At 43.4% G+C, this 21,737-nt stretch overlaps 1 protein-coding gene across 1 annotated transcript in view; it reads right to left on the bottom strand.

Moving 5' to 3' along the window:
* Window positions 1-916: 916 nt before the first annotated feature.
* MTHFS (methenyltetrahydrofolate synthetase) overlaps window positions 917-21,737 on the bottom strand; it is a 111,258-nt gene continuing 90,437 nt past the window's right edge. Inside the window, exons 5-7 of the mRNA XM_067305391.1 lie at window positions 1,954-2,023; window positions 1,244-1,422; window positions 917-944 (exon numbers count right to left, since the gene is read on the bottom strand). Coding sequence (XP_067161492.1) covers window positions 1,419-1,422; window positions 1,954-2,023 — 74 coding nt within the window. The 3' untranslated portion in view covers window positions 917-944; window positions 1,244-1,418. The remainder of the gene's footprint in view (window positions 945-1,243; window positions 1,423-1,953; window positions 2,024-21,737) is intronic.

A 21,737-nucleotide genomic window follows, 5' to 3' on the forward strand; every position in this document is an offset into this window, starting at 1 on the left:
GCAGCTGAAGTCTCAGGTGATGCTGGATGGTAAGGCTGCCAGTTTGGGAGAGCTGAGAACTGGATTTCTGGTCCTTTCCTTCACAGAGAACAAAATAGGAATGGAGAGCGGAAGGTGCTAATGTGGGCTTTACTTTAGGCCTCACAGCAGCAGGAGTCCTTGAGACTCTGTTGTGGGCTGAACTTTGCTTTTAACAGGATCAACCAGATCCAGCCCACATCTGAAATGGGACATGCCTGAGGTCCTTCCCTTTAGCTGTTTGTCCAAAATAATTCCCTATGGCTGTGTAATAATGTCCTACATCTGACATCAGATCAATTTTTCCAGCGCTTAATAAATGCAGTTTCGCACCCATTAACTTTCACTGAGGCCACTTGACGCTGTGGGTCTGGTGCACGCTAATTCTTCAAAGGCCTTGGAGCTAAATAGGGTACTCCGTCAGTGACATGTGAAACTATTAGGAAGATAAATGCGTTAAAGCCCTACAGCAGCTATACAGACAGTATCCATGGCTATCGAGTACCTCTTTCAGATGGCAGTAAGGCTCTGCGGGTGGAAACCCTCTTATGTGGTGGAAGCAAAGTGCCCTATGAGATGTGTGGAGCTCTGCAGCTCTTCTGAGCCTGCTGGCCTGATGATGGGGAGGGATTGCTCCCAGAAGCACTTCCCAGTCACTGCTTTGTCAGTGTTACAGCCTCACATTTCAGTCAAAACACCCTCCTTGCTGGAAGGAGGATAGAACTACTGGGGATGACCCACAGCACTTAGACCCAATGCCCAGCCACACTATTTTATTGTGCAGACAACCAGATCATACCAATACATGAATTTTTTTCTGTTGTTCCCAGCACTAACTGTGTGGTTTTCACAGTGTTTTCTGGCTGATCTGCTTCCCTTGACTTCCAGTTGTTAAAGGTTCATGTCTGGTCACTGAGTTCCACCATCTGTTCAAACACAGACGATCCTCATTTGTTTATAGCAATCAGTGTAACTATTATCTATGTTACTCCTACCCTGTTGTATCTCCAGACAAAATTTACTCTCTCATCCCAGTAGACAGCAATGTAAAAAGACACAAGGAAAAAAAGAAAGAGTTGCTCTTTTTCATGGAAAGCATGCAGAAAGGTGGCTCCCCAAAAAGCAAACTTAGACCTACAGACTGAAGAAAATAATTGATTGGTTGTAAATGTGAACCTCAAAGAAAAGACTTTCTTCAAAGCTTTTAATTCACAAGACCTCTTACGTTTTGTGTCTCCGCAATTGCACAGTGAGTGTCCTGCTGAGCTGAAACTACCGCGTCTCTATCCAGGCAGTCAAGGTTGATTTCAGCTGCACCTGAACTCTGCTTTCATTCTTGCATGCACTGCTTCCAGCCGTAACTGGTCTACCCCGGCAGAGTAGTCAGCACCTGGCCCAGTCTACCTGAAAGACAGCAAGAGAGGTAAATACTCTGGAGAGATACCGAAACTACTGCTTCATGAGACATTGCTTCTCCAGTGAACCTGCCTGGAGAAAACGCAAGGGATGATCTGCCCAGTTAAGGCAGTTTGAGGCAGGGTCAGGGCCGTGACGCTGGTCTGAGCCTGATGGGAGGGACTGAGGGGGAGCCGTGCATGGGGACGCTGCCGCCCTAGGAAATACTGGGGACCCACACTGCCCAGCCAGCCCTTTCCCCATGCCCCAGCGCTTTGGTGGGGGGACGACTGTGGGTCATACCCAGTGTTACATCGGCAAATAACAGTACAGGTAAAGTCCAGGTCAGCTGAAGCCCATTTTAGACTACGAGGCTCCACTGCACCAGGCGATGCTGTCTTTGCTGGCGGGAAGGGCATGCAATGAAATGGCCAGACCCAGGGTGAGGATTTTCATTCTCACCTTGAGAAAGCTTTATTTAGCATGCTCTTTTTGAAATATAAGCTTTTCTTCTTTTCATGCTCAAATTAATTCACCAACCTTTTCTGGGGCTGAGGGAGCTGGAGCTTGCTGAGGTGAGGCCAGTTGCACTTGATAGTGCTTCGAATATCTTGAAATTAAGAAACAAGTGAAACAAAGATTTATTTAGAGCTTTAAAGACCTATAAGGGAAGAAAAAAGGCAGTAAAGGGAAGATATTAGATTAGTTTCTGAAGACCTGATAACACCACCAAATTCTGCAGCTTCTCTCATGGGTTAATAATTTTATATCAAGCTAAAACTATGCAGTTCAGACAGTATAATCCAAAAGTCATTGCAAAAGAGGATAACTCCAACTTCCAACCTTTTATTTAAAAAAAATGTCCTACGGGGAATTTAATCATACTGTGTTAATCACTTTCATTTTCACTGATACAAGCAAAAGACTTCACAAAGTTCTCTGAAGAGCAGCTTAGTAATATGGTGCCATCAGCGTCTTGCAGTTTCAGGTTGCTTGTTTGTAGCCCCTGTGAACACACTCAGTGTGTGTCTTGGCTCTTCAGGGATAAAATACTCACTTTATATCTTCCTTTCTCCAGCATCAGAGCACTCTTCCAGGAATTGCTTTAATGATCCGATAGAACCGTCAGAGGATCTGATAGAGAGGGAATTTCCAGGATTCTATAAAAATTTAATAGGGTTCCACAGAAATTATTGGAAAAACCCAGAGAATCAGACTCTTTCCATGGGGGTTTTAACCATCCGAAGTATTTCTCTTGTGATAATGTAGCTCTGGTAAACTCCTCTACTGAATGTTTTCCTATGAAGTGCATCTTTTCATATTAAGATCCTGGAACTCTACAGTTTTCCTCATAAAAGGAAAGATGAGTATTTGTTTCATAATCTCTTTTGCCCTCGTCATGGCTCCAGGCTCCACTTTTTAATTCTAACACGTCATAGGATTCAGAGAGGAATCATGGAGTGGTTTAATAGACGTGTCTTCCCATGGCGACAGGGACCCCACTCCTGTTCGTTGCCAGTCACACATCCTCGCAGAGCAACACGATGACCAACACAGGGAGCTAGTCCGGCCTGTCCTGAATGTTGGACCAATGAGCAGGAAGCTCTTTGCAGTGTGTGTATGTTTTGTTTTATTTCTTTAAATAAGACAGATCTTGAGATTCACTGCGCTGATGCCAATGCGTAGAGTATTGGGGACGACACACCATGGTATAATGCCTGCAGGACATGAAGCGGCCACCCAATATTAAGAACGCAATAACACATTTAGCGTAGGATTTAAATGGTCTGTCCCACTGAAGTCCAGAGAGTTAAGACTTTCAGAAATGGTTAATCCCATGCCATTGTGGATCCAGATGCCCATGTTAGTTAATGACTAAAGCAGGAAGCATGATACTTAGCGAGAGGAGCTCTCAGTGCTCCAGGACTCAGGCGTTTAGGATGCATCCTCACCTGATACAAGCAAGTTTAGCTCTGCCAAGATGGGGTGATGGCTAAAATTATAGGCTTTTGTTCATAAATTAGATACAGTGCAACATCTGGAGGAGCAACAGCAGAAATATTTAAGGATTCTAAAAAAGCTGAACTTAAATGTTGTGCTATTGTTTTTTAAGCCCCATTTGGAGCCAGATTCCTCATCGGTGTGCATCATTCTGACTTTGTGGAGCTATGCTAATTGAGAGCCGCAGAGGATCTGTCTCTCTTGTGTTACGTGTAAAATATTCATACAATTAAACAGCACTTTGAAGTGTTCTATAGCTAGATATACTCTGCTTTACTTTGGGTGGTTTGGAGATGAAAATGGAAATGTTTTAATTGGATTTGGTCCTAAGAAAGTGTGCCATGTCCTTGCTGGAATTTCCTTGCTAAGTGATATTGCGCCTTCTCCTTGCTGCTCAGAACGGCTGGCCTGGTGCAGAGGGGAACATGATAAATGGTTAGTGTTAATTCCCATTTTGGAGTGAATTAAGGAGGGGCATGTTTTTATTCACTGAGCTGTATTATGCCACAGAAGAGGGGTTGAAACAGAGAGCTCAAATGCATCTTGACTTGAGGAATAGGTTTGGTCTTTTTTTTTTTTTTTTACAGTGAAAATCATTTACTCCAGCTTTTTATGGATACATAATGAGATGCCATATTTTGACATACAATATCTAAAGGTCAGAAAAAGACTTGCTGCTATAAATTAATGGCTTATGACTTCTATTCCACTGCACACACAAGAAGAATTTCCTCTCTCTATCCCAAGCGCCAAACCAGCCATGCTCCAGGTGGAAGCTGAGGCTATGGCATATGCTCCATGTGACTGCACATTTCAAGCGATTCCTGGCACTTGTGACAGTGTTGAATTTTAAAATTTGTTGTACTGTTGTTGGATGGTTTTTTGACATAAACATCTCATTTCAAATTAATTTACAAATCCTTCAAGCTCTGTTTTCACAAACCTTTCACTCAAAGTTGTCATATTCTCAAGCTTTGTTGGGTAACATCTTTCTGGTGACATACCTCTGGCAGAGCTAGGAAATGTCAGCAGATGAAATGAATAGCTTTCCCTTTTGAACAACAGCAAACCTTTATACCTTCACAAAAACCTTTTTTCTCCTAGAGCCCTGCAAAATTGTGTGTGTGCATATGTATATATAATATTTATATATATATATAGGCATATATACACATATATATGTATGTGTGTATGTATGTACACAAACATTGGCCACTCAGGTGATATTTCTGGAAGCTTTGATGATGTTGTAATCATTCAGAAGCTTATTTCCTTGAAAGTTTAAGTTGAAATTCTGCAGATAACATTAAATCCACCCATTTTAGTCACCAAATGAACTTGCACCTCAAATATGTAGTTTTGTGACACACTGTAGATCTGTTTTCTAATGTTATTTTCCTCTTTCATCTTCCAGCTGCTTATTTGTCCTTCCAGATACATTACCTCTCCTTTCCTTTCTCCTTACTTCCTCTCTTCTCCTGCTGTGTTCCCATTTTCAATGATTGATTTTATGTTTTTTTTTAACAATGTTTATATCTGCAGAATGAACTGGTTTTATAATCAAAAAAATGAGTTCTATAATTAATTTTCCTTGCAAAGTTAATGCTCACTGCTGCTGAACAACCTCTTGCTGATCATGATGCACACCCTCATATTAATGCTGGGTGACTTCATTGCAATTCAAGCCACAAATTTTGGCTAAGTCAGAGAGTCAAGGCTTTATCATGATGGAGGGAGTTGGAGACGAGATGACCGGACTGGCAGGAATTTAAACACAACGACTCAGAATCAGGGCAGTAGTCCCTCTGTCCCCGGGTCCTGTCTCTGACAAAGGCAAGTAACAGATGCTTAAAGATGAGTTTGAATGTGAGGAATATCCTTCCTCAGGCATACAGCTCTTCTTCCCTTTCTCCCCATAGTTTATGGCAACCAGAATTTGGTGACATCCTAAGCAGAGATTGCATCTAGATCATCCAATTTTATAGCCACCACTTGACGCTATCCTCCATAAATTTGTTTAATCCATCCATGAACTTATTTAACTTTTCACTCTTCATAATCCTGTGGCAGAAAGTTCCTCAGCTTAATTAAGCCTGGAGGAAAAAGTGTTTCCTTCTGTTTGTTTTCAATCATCTGTGGCCTCATCATTTCATTGGCTACCTTCTGGTTCTTGCTGAATAGAAAATGGTCAGAAACATACAGCGCTGAGCTTATAGCAGGCTACAAGCCTCTGTTCAGTGTCAGGAATCTTTATCTCCTCCTCAAAGCAGAAACATCTTGCTGTCAGCTGGAAACTGAAGTCCATAAATGCAGAGTCATTAGTGAAGGGATGCATAAGGCTACCGAAGGTGCATAAATCAACCAGGATATTTTTAAATAACAGCATGTCTCACTGCCTTCATCTCCTTTGAGTTTATTTCTCAGCCCCTCAGTATGTTTTGACATTCAGACTTAATCATATCTTCCCGTCAAAAAATGCAGCACAGAAAAGTCTTGGAAGAAAGCTGCAGTTCCCTTGAGCCCAGACCGCTGACCAATACAGCGCTGCGCAGAGCCAAGTCTAGACTGATGTTGCAGATTATTGCATGTAAATGGCACCAGTTTCACAGCAGCCCTGGGAAATCCCCGCAGCACACAACACAGCTTCTCTCCTGGTTATGCTTTGTGCCTGGGTGGGAGAAGCTTAGTGCTGGCTTAAACCGGTAGCTCATTTCTACTTTTCTTTCCTTCTGTTTTAGCATCATAACTCCAGTCACTGAGAAGAGGCCTGGAATAGCTAGGTGAGGGTAGCTGGGCCAGTCGACCGGAGTAATTCAACAGCAGAAGGTAACCACCCCATCACCCCCATGGGGATCTCAGAAGGGCTCTTAAGGATCATAAAGTGTTTCTGCTTAGCTGGGAACAGCTAGCTTCCTGTGGCTTCTCATTTCCCCACTCTGGAGGAAAGAGCAGGGAGGACCAGAGAGGAAGGGTGTCACAGTCTGAAGGTGTCATGCAGATACAGGCAAGCCCCATAGGAGGCTGCACTTGTGGGGCGTATGACAAACACTGAAGTAGACCTATAAACTGCTCATTCCTTATCTATCTGCTACCTGCTCCTGGGAGAAAGTAAAGTGGTAAGTAATGTCAGGAGGGGTTTTACGTTCTTCCAGGCCCAGATGACCTGTTTTCAGTATAAAAGGTAGGTAAGTGTGTTAAGCACTTCAGCAGCATGTTCCTCTCAGGTGCTGATGCTTGATCAATATGCTGCCACTCCTATGAAAGACTGGGAGGAGAAACAGGTCAATCTGGAGAAAATGCTGGATGGTGAAACCTTTGTCAAGGTCATGAGGGGAACCCCATGTTCTCATCCTGCCTCAACGACTATTGGCCTGGGATTTTGGGGATTGCTTTCTCAAGTGCTGTTTGCAGTAGTAAGCACAAATAAGTGCTTGATCTAAATGCAAGCCCTGAAGCATTCAGAAGCCAGAAGGAAGGGAAGCTGGGTCCAAATAATGCCTTTAGGAACAGGATGTGATTCCTAGTGACCTTCATCTTGGTTTTTATCCGAGAGTAGTTTTGCAGCGTTGATGACTGCCCACCTCCCAGCCACTGTGACATTGCCTGATAGCGTGAAACATAACGTGCACTTTCCATTTGATTATCCATCAACATTCAGCATTGCTGCCAGTAGCATGAAAGAGAGACAGTGGGAAGAGCAGCGGGAGGCAAGAAGTGCACTCTCTTTCAATTTACCCGTAATGGAGGAGCAGAAAGAGAAGGATGATGAGGTGGCCTGCAGTGTTTTGTAGAAGAGAGCATCATTTTCAATTATCTACATCTGCACTGTGTAATGTATCAGGAGCCCTAATACCTTCTCCCCAGTATCCCGCCTATGTCAGAATAGATCAACTTAACGTATGGAAGCAATATGTGATATGAACAGCATATTCAGCACTGTAGATAATTGCTGGGTGCTCCATCCAACCTATAAACTGTAATCTGGGAAGCCTCAGTACTTTGGCTGTGACCCTTGGGAATGATTTTTAAACTTGCAATCTCCTTTATCTCCTCCTGTGGTTTAAGAACAGGGATTATTTTCAGGAGTGATTCACATTAAAGGTCCCTCCTCTGAATCTTGATTTTTCCAGCTGTGAAGACAGTCCCATAGAAAATGCCACAGCTGACAACCACCTCAGAAGGATGGGATGACACAAAGAAATGCTGTGTGCATAACATGATGCAAAAATGTCTCCATTAGAACCTCTCTCCACATTCTAAAGTCCTGGTCTGGCACGAACCTGTGGCTGTCTTAGCACGGGAAAGAGTTTAGCAATTTGCTTCTCACAAAGTCCTGTGAAGAAGCGCGTCCTCAAAGCTCCGTAATATAGCAATCTTTGGCAGAAACAAACTAGACAGAACTCTCTTTCCCCAGTGCTGCCTCTTGATTATGCTGGCATACATTGCAAAATAAGATAGAACGTCCTCTTAGCATCAAGGACACTGTCTTCCTAGTAATCCAGTACCTGCCAGCCTGAGAAGCAAGGCCAGATGTGCTTTGTTGCTCTTGAAGCACCAAAAAAATACTGACTACAGGGTTATTAACTTAAGAAAGTTGTCCATCCACAAAGAACCATAAATAATCCATGACAACCTCTCTGTCTGACTCCACATCTGATCTCCCCTGCTTACGCTGATTCTCCACCAGCTGAGTTTCTCTTCCTCACAGCTGACCAGCAGATTATTTTGGGAAAAGATGTGATGAACTCAGCTAGAACCACCTGCTGCCTCTTAGATTCTTGTTAGCTCTACACAGCTTTTGGCATTAGCCTTGACAGTTACTTCCGGGAGCAAGAAAGGACAGAGGGACCTGGTTATAGTGGAGGAATATCACCTTTTTCCTGAGAACGGCAGCCAGTGACATACTGGCACTGATGCGTGTCTATAGAAGAGCTCAGATAAAGTTGCACCAATGTGGAGTATAGGCTTGCTGTGGTTTGTTAGCCTATAGCAAGTTGAGTAAATAGCTTTAGGCACATGTGCTTTGGTTGTCTGGAAGAAGTTCCTGTCAGCTGGTGATTCAGGGTTTGGCAGTTTTATCATTGTCAGGTGAGATCAGTCCGTCTGGTGAGCCTGGAAATGGGCATTTCACACTTGCTCTAAGAATATTGGTACCACCCCCCATGCCACATCTCTGGCTCCGGTTTCTGATAACTTACTGAAGTCTGATTGGACAGTGATTAATAATTCAGAAGGAAAAAAAAGGAACTATCTTATCTGATAAGATGTTGTACCTACATTTAATTTCTGCTCATCTCTGGTAAAACCATTATACTGGAAATAACCTGACTGTTTCTGTCTGACTGGATTTCAACTCTGGTTTCATGCCTGATGCTCAAACATGGCCTTTGCTTGCTTACATGCATACGCATCTGTTCAGATGGCACAAAGCCTACTTACATGTTAGCAACATGCCTGTTGCACTGGGGAAAAGCACCTCTTTACACTTAATTACCCTCAATGAGGAAGAGTGCCAAAATGGGCAGAAACAACTTCAGGGTCTTGTCATTCCTGGGTTCTTGCTGTGTCCGCTGGCCCCTGCTTACCATGGAGGACTTAGAAGGTTGCTGCAAAGAGGTAGAGAATAATCTTTTCTTCTCTCCAGGATAAAGTAACAGTTTAAACTACAGTAAGGTTGATTCAGGCTAAGGGAGAGAAAACTTTCTAATGGTAAGAATTAGGGCTTCCTGAGAAGGCCATAGGGATTCCATAGGGGATTCCATAGCTGGAGATCTTTAGCATAAGCTGGATAAATATTTATTAAGGGTGACAGAGCCATGGCTGAGTGTTCATAGGGGAAGGGGAGTAGACAGGCTAAATTGCTGAGATTCTTTCCAGTCCTATGATTCCATGAAATAGGCAAGAAAATTTTCTTTCTTAAAGGAAAAGAAATCTTCTGCTACTGAGAGCTGCTGCACTAGGACACAGAGACAGGTGACAGGCATGAATTACCCAAGTTAGGAAATGGAAGCTGAAAAGAACATAGGTAGCTAGACAAAATATGCTTTCCCAGACTGTATGTGTTAGCAGCTGTGGTGGTACATGCTGGATCAGCTGCAACTTCTAAGTGTCTTTATTTTCAGTCCCAAATCCAACAATAGGATGCTCCAAGGGAGCAGACGTTCAGATCTTTGTATCCACGTATATCTTCACTGGATGTTCCCTTAGCTTTCTGGGATGTGTAAAGACATCCTTACGAAACACTGTTGACAATGATTTGCTTACTTGCTGAATTTAACTTTTACTCCTCTTTACGTCTACAAACTCTTGCTTTGGTTACACGGTTTTCTCTTCTAATGAGAATTTTGTGAGAAGTCTTATATGAAAACCCTTGGTTTGCTTGCAACTGGCTTGCTGCAACTGCTGCATTTTGTATTTTGCACTGGCAGTTCCTGCATTTGGCAAAGCTGAAATACAGAAGTTGCATGCCACATTTCTGTGCTTTGACTGCCCAAGGAGTCCAAGACTCAGGATGGAACTGACTCTAAAATACACCCGTTTGTCATTACTCACTCAGAAGTGGCTGCTGGCTTGACGACAAGAAAGGGTAGCATGCTGGGCTGCTGCAGGAGCAACTGGAGAAGTACATTGTAGCTTGATGTCGCAGTCTGCCTATTCTGGGAGGGCAGAACCTGTGCCAACACACACCTGGCACCCATGCATGTCCTCCAGCTCTCTGCTGCAGCCAGACCATCTGCCGTGTATGAGGGAGGGAGCTGAACCTTGGCTTCTCGCGGGGAGAGCAATTACTTGAGTAGGGGGGAGATGGCTATTTTCCTCCTGAACCTGGTGTCCTATATGGTGGTGGCAGCAGGATAGCTATGCACCCCACAGTACAGGCAGCCCAAACTCAATACCTCACTGAACACACTTACCCACAAATATATTAGGTGGCTTCTTTGCAGGAAGTCAGTACAAAAGGAGCATGAACAGCCTGTGGAAATTCACTTAGCAATCAGCACTTGTTTTTGGCCATGGCTGTTACCTTAGCAGATGAGGCTTATATGACCCCAAGACCATTAGTCTTCTTGAACAGAGAAGATGCTGTGAGCACAGGGTGAGGTAACTGGGTATTTTCCATTACTTTTCCATGGTCCCAGCTGCTCACCAATGGCTGTCTGTTTTGTCTCGGTTGATTTTGAGCCAGATGCCTTTCATCCAGATCTTATTTCACCTGGAGGATGGCACATTCCAGGTAAATTTGCACTTCTCACAGGTCTGAGGAGAAGAGATGTGCACTCTGGGGTCAGCAGAGCACTGGAAACCTGTAGTATTTTGCATACTTTCTTTTAAATTGACAAACCATTCCAGCTGGTCTTGTCATCACTGTAGATTGTGAGTATATCACTGTGTGTCTGGTTAGGTAATAGTCTGCCAGTGATATTGATTTGGGGCTGAAATAACTGTAGTGTTCTGGCTATTGGGCTTAACTTTTTTAGCTGATTGTATACCTGTGTCCAAGCAGTCCATTAGCAGGGAAAAATATGTAATCTAAAATGACTGAGGAGAATGAAACAGCTGCATTAGGAGGAGAGGCTGGGACCCCTCTATTTGGAGAGGAGTCAGCTGGCGGGGTGGGAGGGGAATACGACCAAGTTTTACAAAATCACAGATCCAGTGGATAAAGTGAACAAAAAACCAAATCCCACACAATGAGATCTAGGGAGCACTTGAGGAAACTGGCACAAGAGATCAGTGAAAAAGGTAAAAGTACTTCTTTACATGGCAGGTAGCAACCCTCTGCACCCTGCTACCAAAGGAGGCTATGGAGGCAGACAGTACCAGCAGGCTCAAAAAGGACTAGGCAGGGTGATGGATGGCAGGTCCCAAAATGGAGATGAGGAAGGGATGTACCCCAGCACAACTGCAGATACTTGTGGCACGTGAGGGGGTAGCCCATGCCCAAAATAGCATCTCCTGTTGCCACTGTCATAGACACTCCTGTGCTGGATGCACTGCTGGTCTCACCCAGCAAGCTGTTTCTCATGCTTTTATGGGGAGAAGGAGCAGTGCTGCCCATGTGTATGTAGCAGTCACTGAATCTTCATTGGGCATAAGAAATAAAATGCCCACACTGTTGGCAGTGTGTGGCCTGAGCCTGCTCTGAGGTCCAGCTACCTACCATCCCCGCTGCTACCGTGCCTGGATGGTCCATCTGGGAATATTGGCCAGCAGCTGACGCATACTCTGGTTTGTACCGTGTGGACATAAAAAAACCCAGAACACAAAACTCAAGGAGGGGAAGCTCCTAATTCTTCTCTGTCCTTGTGGAAGTTAGTCCTGGAAACCAAACATATGCAAACAAAACTAGTTTATGAACTGCATGGGTGGATCCCATACCTGATAGGATATGTGACAGGAATTCAAACTTAGAGGCTTCACTGTGGATGTGTATGGCAGGTCTGTGCCAACATGACCAGAGATTGACATTCATAAGGCCAGTCTCGAATCTGTTCTTAATTTCACAGTGTAGACAGTCAGACAGACCACTGGTTTTGCTTGATCATTTGTGGTATTATGGTGCTATCAGCATCAGATTATTACTAGTGGTTGAATTCACACAGGCAATAGCACCATTACTTCAATGGAAAAAGTCTATGGCTTGAGGGTTATGATGTGTCACGTAGCTCTCCTGCTTTAATATTCACTCCCTTTATTGCTCTCTTGGATGTGTTAACTCCACATCCCTTTGTATGCTGTTCTGCTTCCTCTCACAAAGCCAGAAAAGAATAAACAGCCGTGTATTGCAATGTGCAGCAGTATAAATGCCCTCCGAAGAACCACTGCTGAGACTGTTGACACGAGAGTTTGCAAGAGAAACAAAAGAAAATATGCTGATTCCGCTGTTTTGAAGCGTAACTCATGCTGTGCCTGACTAAATGTTATGTCAGAGCTCCAGGGCTCAGTTTTCAGATGCTTCACTGAGGAATAAGTGTCATTATTTAAGTTATGCTGTTAAATCACAAGTTACAGGGCAAGAGGACTCATCTCTCTTCTATCAACTGCCTGTCTAAACACACTTTTGTGAAATACAGACATTAAATGAGAAATCTTACTTTGTTTCATAATATTCTGTAACTATGAAGAGGAAGAAACCAATACACAAAACACCCATAACTTCAGCACAAAGGTAATACCACCTACCTGCTTGTCAGTTCTGCTCAGCATTACTCCATACGCGGGAGTGGAGGGTGAGCTTGGAGGAAACTGCCTAGTAGAGACAGCAGGGGAACTATCTGCAGAGTATGCTGGTGAGCCATATCCTCCACTGGTGGGAACCGGTGTAGGACCAGTTACAGCCAAGTCAAAATCCAAGAGGAGGGTAACACATTAACACTTGACATATATGTGGGACTTAATGAAGGACATCTGTATCATCCCCATCATCACTTATGCAAGGTCACAAAGCAGGCTGGTACCAAGACCAAACTTGAAGCCCAGGCCTGAGCAAGGCTTGCTAACACAAATAAAGGATACTCTTTAATTTCACAAATATCCACAGTCTTACAGGGGCCATACTTGTCCACCCCACTCCAGATGACTTTTTCCCACAGACTGTTGTATTATTCATTCACAATTCCTTGCAGGGGAAAAACAGCAGTGCCCTAAGAGCTAAGTCCAAGGAGACTCTAATTTAAAACATGAAACAATACAATATGGGTTGGTACGGTATGGACTGTATAATATGGGCCATGGAAAGAGCAATGGATTAATCCACTTCAGAACTGCTCTTCCATGACTGCCGTAAGACCCCTGTCTTTTCTTGGCTCTGGAAAAAGTTCAGATCTGCAGTAATGATGGTGTTGGATATGAGTACATTACACCAGAAAAAAATGCCTTGCAATTAATGATATGACATTAATAAAGCTGACTGAGGCAAGGGGCTCGGTATGTTTACAATTGAGGAGGGGAAGATGTTTCACAAGGCCTCACATCTCATTCTTTCCACTCAAGCATTCTCCACGGATCTGTGAGTGTTTGAAGTACATTGCTGGGGGGTGTTTAAGGCCCCCATGCAGTGAGTTATCGCTCCTTGCTCCGAGGGGAGTGGTTGACATTTTCAGCTCTGATGACTGCCAGTTCAATCTCTCAGCCACAAGGCTGCCATCGCATCTGGGGGTCTCAGCAGAGACCTGACCTCTGAGGGACTGCAGGGAGCTGCAATGAGCAGATGATGTTTTTAAGCTGCTTGTGCATCTGTCCACGGGGAATATGAGTCACTGCCACCCTGAGCAACGAAGCTTAACTCGGGGTCAATGACCGAGTCTCTGGAGCCACTTTGCCCATTTCACCTAGGTGTTCATTTAAGACCCACGGTCTTTCTTTTCCGTTATATACTCCTCTCATCTTCCCACCTGATTATCTAAGGCACTAAACTGTGAAGCAAGACTTAGCTCAAGAGATAGTAGTAATAATAACTTAGCATTTAGCCAGTAACATCCCATGGTGAGAAGAGCAGTGCTGATCTTTAGTACTTATCAATATTTGTTTCTCTCATGTATCAATCTGGGAACTGATCAGAGCAAAAAGCATTTAGTCAATAATCTCCACTTAAAACTCTACCACAGAGTAGCACATTAATTGGATGTGGGCAGCTGGACTGTGAGGGTTTGGCAGAGTTAAGCAGTGTTTGAGCTGGCAATCTGTTTCAGAGGCATAGCAGCACAGAAAAAGTGGCAGAAACTTCAGGAGAATCAAACTGGCTCTGAAGAATTACTGCAGAAAGGCTTAGAGTACTAGGTACAGAGCAGATCCAGAGCCTTCATGATCTAGTCCCAGAAAAGGCTAAATGCGGTGACATTTTTGCATACCTGGTTGCCTTTTTTAGAGTGGGATTCATCTTGACTCGTGTTTGCATTAGGTATGTGCTGCAAATTAATCTTGTAAAGCTCCTTCTCCAGTCATAGGCACTGCCTGAGAGCTGTTCATCACACCATGAGCATGATCAATGAATTGCCACTTGGAGCTGCATGTTTTTCTTGATGAACTATGTAAGGCAGTACATGAGCAGCTGGCTTACTTCAGATGGTTAACATTAGGGCACAAGTCCCAGAGTGGGTAACAGCACGGCTTGCTCAATGTCCTGCATTGCCTGCACATGCATTGCTGTCTCTAGCATGATGCTACGTTGCAGTAGGCAACATGGCATCCTCCAAGGAAGGACCCCAGAATGACTTATTTGGCCAGTCTTGATCACAAGAGTGATGCAACCACTCATTGCAAGTCATCGTGGGACATAAGGCAAGCAGGAACCAAACAGATGAGGCCAAGCTGAAAAAGGGGCATGCTTACCCTGCTCTGAAAAGTTATGTGGATGCAGGCTTTCTTCCCAACATATTCCAGAGCTTGTCCGTGTCAGAGCTCACCTGAAGATCTTGAGGATGGACTTGAGTGTAAACAGGGTGGAGGCTGGGAGTTTGCATTTGAACATGCCCTCACACACAGTCTAGACGGGTTCTTGCCAGGATGGACCTCATAGCTTCATCTCAACAGTAACTGTTGAAGCCAAAATGTGCTTTTCCCTACAGATACTAGGGACTAGGTACTAGCACTAAGACTGAATATCCTAAAGAAATCAGTAAAGCAGCTTGCACTGTAGGGCGCTATGCCACGTAACAGCAGAAGGATGTGACTCAGAAATAATGTTAGGAACCATTACATTCTCCATGTGCTTTTACCAGTTTAACCTCTCTGCAACCTCTGGTATTGGAAAAGTAATTCTCAGCTCACAAAGTAGCCTATACTACTATAACCATCTTTCTCCAGCTATTTATTCTTTGGCAATTCTACGTTCTTCTGGCCACCGTCTGTTGCAGTTGGTCAGACTGGACAGTCAGCAGTCAAAGAGCTTCTGAGGGATGGCTTGCAGAGTAAATTGCTTCACTTCAGAAGTAAACACCTCAGAATTTGGCCCAAATCATTTCTGCATCATGCATCATTTCTGCATAATTTCTGCACAATATTTGAAACAATCCCTGTAAGGATTATTTGGATTAAGAGAAAAAATGGTTTACGTTAGTAGTAATTACGGGGTTGCATTTCTTTCAAAGACATATTTTACATACTAAAATAAGAACATTTCAACTGTCTTCTTGGAACAAGGCAGCCCAGATTTACCTTAGTATCAAAAATATTGCATGAAAGACGAATACATGTTATTCCCAGCATTGCTAGAAAGAAGGAGCCTTATGGCATTCACAAGGCTTGAAGTTGGGAGTTACACCAGAGGAGCGAAGCTGGTCATTTTGGATTTAACTTACAACATCAAGAACTTGGCCTTTCTGTTGCTGTGGTCTTGTGAGAGAGGTGTGAATTGCCATCATTCTGCCCAGATCCACAGGTTCTGTTCCCAGGTCTCCTAGGACACAGTGGACCAACTCTCAGAAGTGTCTTGTAGGCCATTCCTCAGTCTTATCAAGTCTTTCACCATGATGCTGCAGTTTAGCACCAGGTACAATTTAGGGTTATTTTTTAGACAGCAACAATAGAAAATAGTTGTGTTTGGGTTTTTTGGTTTGTTTTTTTTTGTAAAAATGAATAAAAGACCCAGGCAACGTCACTCTCCTTTTAGCACTGAGTTATGTATCCCATCAAGCATAGCTTTGGGCAGCAACATGAATAAAGTAGAAAAGTATGTCATATTGATTGGACACCTGATAGCTGTAAAATTTCTAAAGTTTGCCCAGTATTAGCAGAGACAGAGGAAGAAAGGGAAAAAGGTTGGCATCTGTAATTCATGCTTTGTTGCTTTCCGGGCAAACTCATCCTAAAGCAATTGAAGGCCTAGATGGCATTGCAGAATGGGGAAAAAGAAAGAAATCTCCAGCTTCCCTTTGAAATGTGAATGGAAAAGCCAGACATTGGGAACATGTCTCTGATCTATGGTCTTTCACCAACTGGTAGTAGCAGGCAGCTGATAGGAAGAGTAAGCCACAAAAAATAAACTATATACATGATTGACAGCATTTCAATGATTTTTCAAGTTTTCAGAGTTGGAATAATGTCATCACTGTGCAACACTGCCAGACTCTGATTTACACAAAAACATAGCTGTGTCTGTAACATTAGAGAACATTTCCCAATTGCAAAAATTTGCATTCCTGAGATGTGCATTAGAAAGGCAAAACTCTTAAAAGAAGCTTATGTTCAGAGCTGACTGATGGGAGGTGTGCAGGACTGCCCGATGCAAAGGCAGTCAAAAACGCTGTATTCCAAAAGAAACAGAGAACAATAAGTGGAGAAAATAGTTTCTAGTGTCCTTTTGGGAAAGTTTCAAGGACATTGCAAAACTAACGCAGTTAGATGAGGGGTGGCCACTCTGCAGCCTCCCCCCATCAGGGCTGCTTTGAGCCTTTGAAGGACATTCTCAGTGCTGGAACCATGCTCAGCTGCAGGGCTTTTGCTCCCTGAATAGAAATTTAACCCAGGTATACCATAACTGGCACAGAGCAGAGGGTCAGGGCCATGTGTGCACCCACAGTTTCCCTTGTGGGTGCAATGGGGCAACATTGCAGGCAGTTCAGAGAGCTGCGGACACGTCAGCAGGTAAGCAACAGCAGCCCTTGGGGACGAGTGAGGAAAAGGTAGTGACATTCGGGCAATATAAAACTCTGCTGCTCTTTGGCCTGCATGCAAGGCCAGATTAGGCATTTTACTGAGGCAGGAGTTGCTTGTCTCTGCTCTTGTATGTAAGGGGTGAGGAACGTTACGGAGAACTTCCACTGGGCTGTTTCAGTGCATTTGTGCTGTGCGCCGGTTTTGAGGCTGCTGTGACATTGGGGCACTTATCTGGATTAGCATAGGCTGCTTAGCCTGCCTGCTTGCTAAAAATAAGATTTTCAGCTCCACTGCTGCAAAATGTGCAAGCTTTTTTTTTTTTTTTTTTTTTTAAGTCAATGCTACTAATTGCAAAGCAGATGGGGAGGTGCCCTTCTTTGCCTAGGAGGGCAAACCACTAGCTGTTGACATGCTCAGTGGGTCATAGCTTAAGCAAGAAAGCTGAAGTCCTCTCAAACCTTTTGGACATGGTGAGCAATGTTTTTTTACACTTGGATAACAATTTAGAGACCAAAAGGTGGAAAGAAGTATCTGAAAAGAACTTTTGATTTTCCATTCCTAAGGAAGAAACAAACTAATTTTGTTTTCAGGCTCAGACTGTGTGCCTGTTTCCAGCACAGAACAACATCTGTTAAGGAAATTTTTCATGAAATGAAGGTTTTAATGACTTCTCAACACCATATCGCATCCCTTGGATTTGCATCATTTGAACCATATTTTTAGGGGTAATTTTTCAAAACAGTACACAGCGCTTTATCTGCATGAATGCATCTGTGTGAGTGATTCATGCTTCTAAAATCTGGATGTACAAAAGGGGTCCATACATTTGAGCAGAGAAGTATGGCATTTTTCCTCTGTTTTCAGTGGCTTAGCCAGGAAAGGTCAGTGTGCCATTGTTCAGGAGAAGTTCACACAGCTGTTTTCAACCTACTTTGGGGCAAAGACTTCTTAGACCTTCTCAGCCAGCACAGTCCTGCAAAGCACACAGGCTGGTGGGCTGCACCCCAAGACTCTTGTCTGTGCAATGACGAGGGATGCTATGGGACCATATGGGATACATGCAGGGCACTGACCTATACGATGAATCTATGGCTAGTGAGATCCCCATATCTCACCCTCTAGAGGGGCAGCAAAACTGCCTTGGAGACATGCATTAAATTATTGCTCTGCAGGAGGACACTGGAGACCCTGTGGATGGAGAGCCTGCTCTTCCACTTGCTTTCCTCTGCTTTGTATCTGGGCTATACCCACAAACTCTTACAGCTTCAAACAGAAGGGAAATCTAGGATAGCACAGGAAAGTTTCCTTTGCCAATGCAATCATGTCCTAGAAGAAAATAGCCCTCTTGTCCTGGAAATTGATACATTAAGTAACTCTCCAATGTTCTCAGTGTTCAGCCAGAGCATTTAAAACAACAAGGGAATCCATCTGATTTTACTGTGTCCGTAATGATGCAGCAGCTTTGAGAAATTAATTTCTCCCCCACTTCATGCTCTGTTTGAGAAATGATATCACATTGTGAGATACTGCACCAAGCTTCACTGATCACATTGCATAACAGGATGCTGGCTAATGATCCAAGATAATAGAAGGCAAAAGCTGAATACATTTTTAAAAATGGTCACATGCTACAAAATAATGCCAGTATTTGGTACTGTGCAGGAGGGAGAAACCTTCTAAATGCCAAGACACTATGAGCTGCCCAGATACTCCATCAGAAAGGAAACATATTAATAATCTAAACCAGAATGATCTATTTTGCCTTTTAAATGAAGGAATCAATGAAACACCTTAGGTTAGATGCTCAGCAGGCATGAATCAGTAGTGCTCCACTGGAATCAATGGATCATTATTTTATACTGCTAGAATGGGAAAGTAAGAATAGACACAGTAAAAGTTCTCTAGTCCCAAGCAAGTTCTTGCAATATTAGCATCATTAACATCAAGCAAAACCCTGCCCTCATTGTAGATTAATAGAAATATTCTCATCAAAGCTTCGAATACCTACAGAGGAGACCCTGGGTGAAATCCAGCCAGCTTCAGTTAGCATTAGTTAAATCAAACTGCAGGTCCTTATTAAGAAGGTTAAACTTTACAACAAGGACACTGCAGATTATATAAGCAATGAGTCACCTTTATTGACCTTGCTTTATGGCTGATATCTTATGTTCCTAGCCAACAAAACTAACAAACTTCAGTCCCAAATCCAAAATTACATGGAAGTCTTGTGATCTTCCACTTTCCAGAGTCTGATCATGATCTCACTTTTACAAGGCTGACCATGAGAAAATCAAGAGTAGAGGGCAAGGAGAGGATACCTGAGAGAGGAGAAGAAATGAATTGCTCTGCCTGATAAAGCAGTCCATAATTTTTGGCCCTTTGAGGTTTATTATTCACAGCTCCTAGGGTGAATGCATTTTTTTCCATTCAGAATAATTCTCAGATCTCATACCAGAATAAGTATCAAACAGGAGTAAGTTTGTTCACTTTTTTCCCCCTCCTGGAAAAAATTCAGAATAATTAGGAAGCAGAAAGAATACATATGGCCAGCCATATATCAGAAATAATAATCAAGAACAGCAGGGAAAAAAAAGTCAGACTGCGCTGCCAGTGAGACACACAGGACTGTTTGGAAACAGTGTCCAAACAGCATCTGGTCAATTATAAGAAATGCATCAAATGAAATTCAAATTAATTCGCAAATAAATTAAGACGAGAGGAAAAGGGAAACATTTGCAAAGAATATAATTGAAATGAATAATTCAGACAATCCTACCTTGCATCTTCAAAATACTGTACAGATATTTACTACGCTTTCCCATACACAGGCCTGGGACAGTGCTGTCCCACTGTTGTCACCAGGGAATGGGACCCAGTGCCACTGCTCAGCATCACTCTCACCACTTGCATCATGGTGCACAGCAGAATAAGTGCCTCAACCTGAGTTAGCATCTACCTTAGCATCTGTCTTTCTCTTACCTGCTCCTGGAGCACATTTTTATTCAGGACAGCATTTTAGCATGTGTTTGAACTTCTGCAAAAATCAGAAATAGTTAAGTACATGCTTAAAATTAAATGCACACTTAACCATCATCCTGAACTGGTTCTGTGCTTGGTCAGCACAGACTAACTAGACATCCCAAAGATGAACAGAGGTACTCAGCAGATAAGTGTTGAGTTATAGCATTTCCCCTAGAGCCTGTTTCTCTGCCTCTCTAGGGTCAAGCGCAGAACTGCGTTTTCTGCACAGCAAGCTCATTAGGCTTATTTCATTGCCTGAAGGAGTGGACATGGGTCATGACATTTAGCAAGGAAAAGCTAAACTTCAGCACCAGCCTAGAGATTAATGATTGACATTTCCCTCTCTTTACCCTTTTGATGTTTGAGAAACATGTGATATTGATCCCTATCAATAGGCATCAATTACCTCTTGATCTCGAGAGTTATCTATAACTTTTGGTCTTGGGCTGATGTTGCTATCGGTAGGCATGGACCGATATCAATACCTCCCGATATTGAGAGGCATCGGTGCCTGCCGATTTCCATACCTAGCGATAGGGGTTTTTTTTGTTCTGTTTTGTTTTGAAAACACACACACATTTAATGGGAAGTGAGAGGGTGACTAGTAGGCCTGTTAGAGGCCACATGGCAATGCAGAACACAGTCCATCGTGCTCCCCTGGAGTATTAATAATCTGTTGATTGCTCCTAATGAGAGAGCAACAGCAGTGAAGAGCAAAGTGAGATTCACAGAGCCCACTGAGTGCAGGAGGTGTCAGAAAAATCATTCATCTCACATTTCCCTCTGCTTCCCTTCAACATATGGCTCAGCCATGAAGAGATCCTTCACACTGGTTTGTGCACACATGGAGCCAACATAAACAGCAAGTGCTGCACACACAGCCTTCCTTACTGCTATTTCTGCATTGCATTTTGGTATATTCAGTGGCACAAAGGGAGCACCGGGGTACTTAGGCTCTTTTCAACACTTGCAGCATGTTGGATGAGTGTCTGCATGGTTTTGCAACAAGAGACAAAAAAATTGCATCTCAAAACCCAAAGAGCAGCTAAAATGGTTTCGTCACTTCACAGTCATCTACATCTTACTTAGCTAAACGAAGGCAAGAGAAACTAATGAGCGAGCATGGACTGAAAGCCTGGCCCTATTGAAACCAGTACCAAAGCAGTCCCTGACTTCAGGAGGCACGGGGTTTTATCCACGAGGCTTTGGAAGCAAGGCCCATCTGTCTGCTTAATAACAGCCCCAGAAAACAACTCTGCTCTCCAAGCCCTGTGTCTGAACTCTCAAACTGGGAGTTTTCATTCAGCCCTGAATTTGAATCCGAAAGCCGGGGGGGGGGGGGGGGGGCGCGGTTCGACAGCTGTAACTGAAGTCCTGTCTTGGAACAATGTAGGCAAAGTCTGAACTTGGGTTCCAAAAGAACTTCTCCATTTTCAACCCAATCAGACAAGGCCACATATACAGAGATTCCTGAAGTACAGACAAAAGCAATACACTTCCGTTTACACTTTGACCCAGCTCAGGGCTTTCCACTCTATTTTAAGTAAACTAGAGTATTTGCTTCATTGTATTCCTAATCAATACCTTTTGTGGCTCTGCCAGCCCATGCAAAACTAGACCTGCACAGTGCTGGACTGTCCATCAGCCCTGGCTGTCCTCTGGATGGGAGATATGAAAATACCCCCTTAGCTGTAAACCATGCAAGA

The sequence above is a fragment of the Apteryx mantelli genome, chromosome 15 (genome assembly GCF_036417845.1).
Source record: "Apteryx mantelli isolate bAptMan1 chromosome 15, bAptMan1.hap1, whole genome shotgun sequence".
Lineage (NCBI taxonomy): Eukaryota > Metazoa > Chordata > Aves > Apterygiformes > Apterygidae > Apteryx > Apteryx mantelli.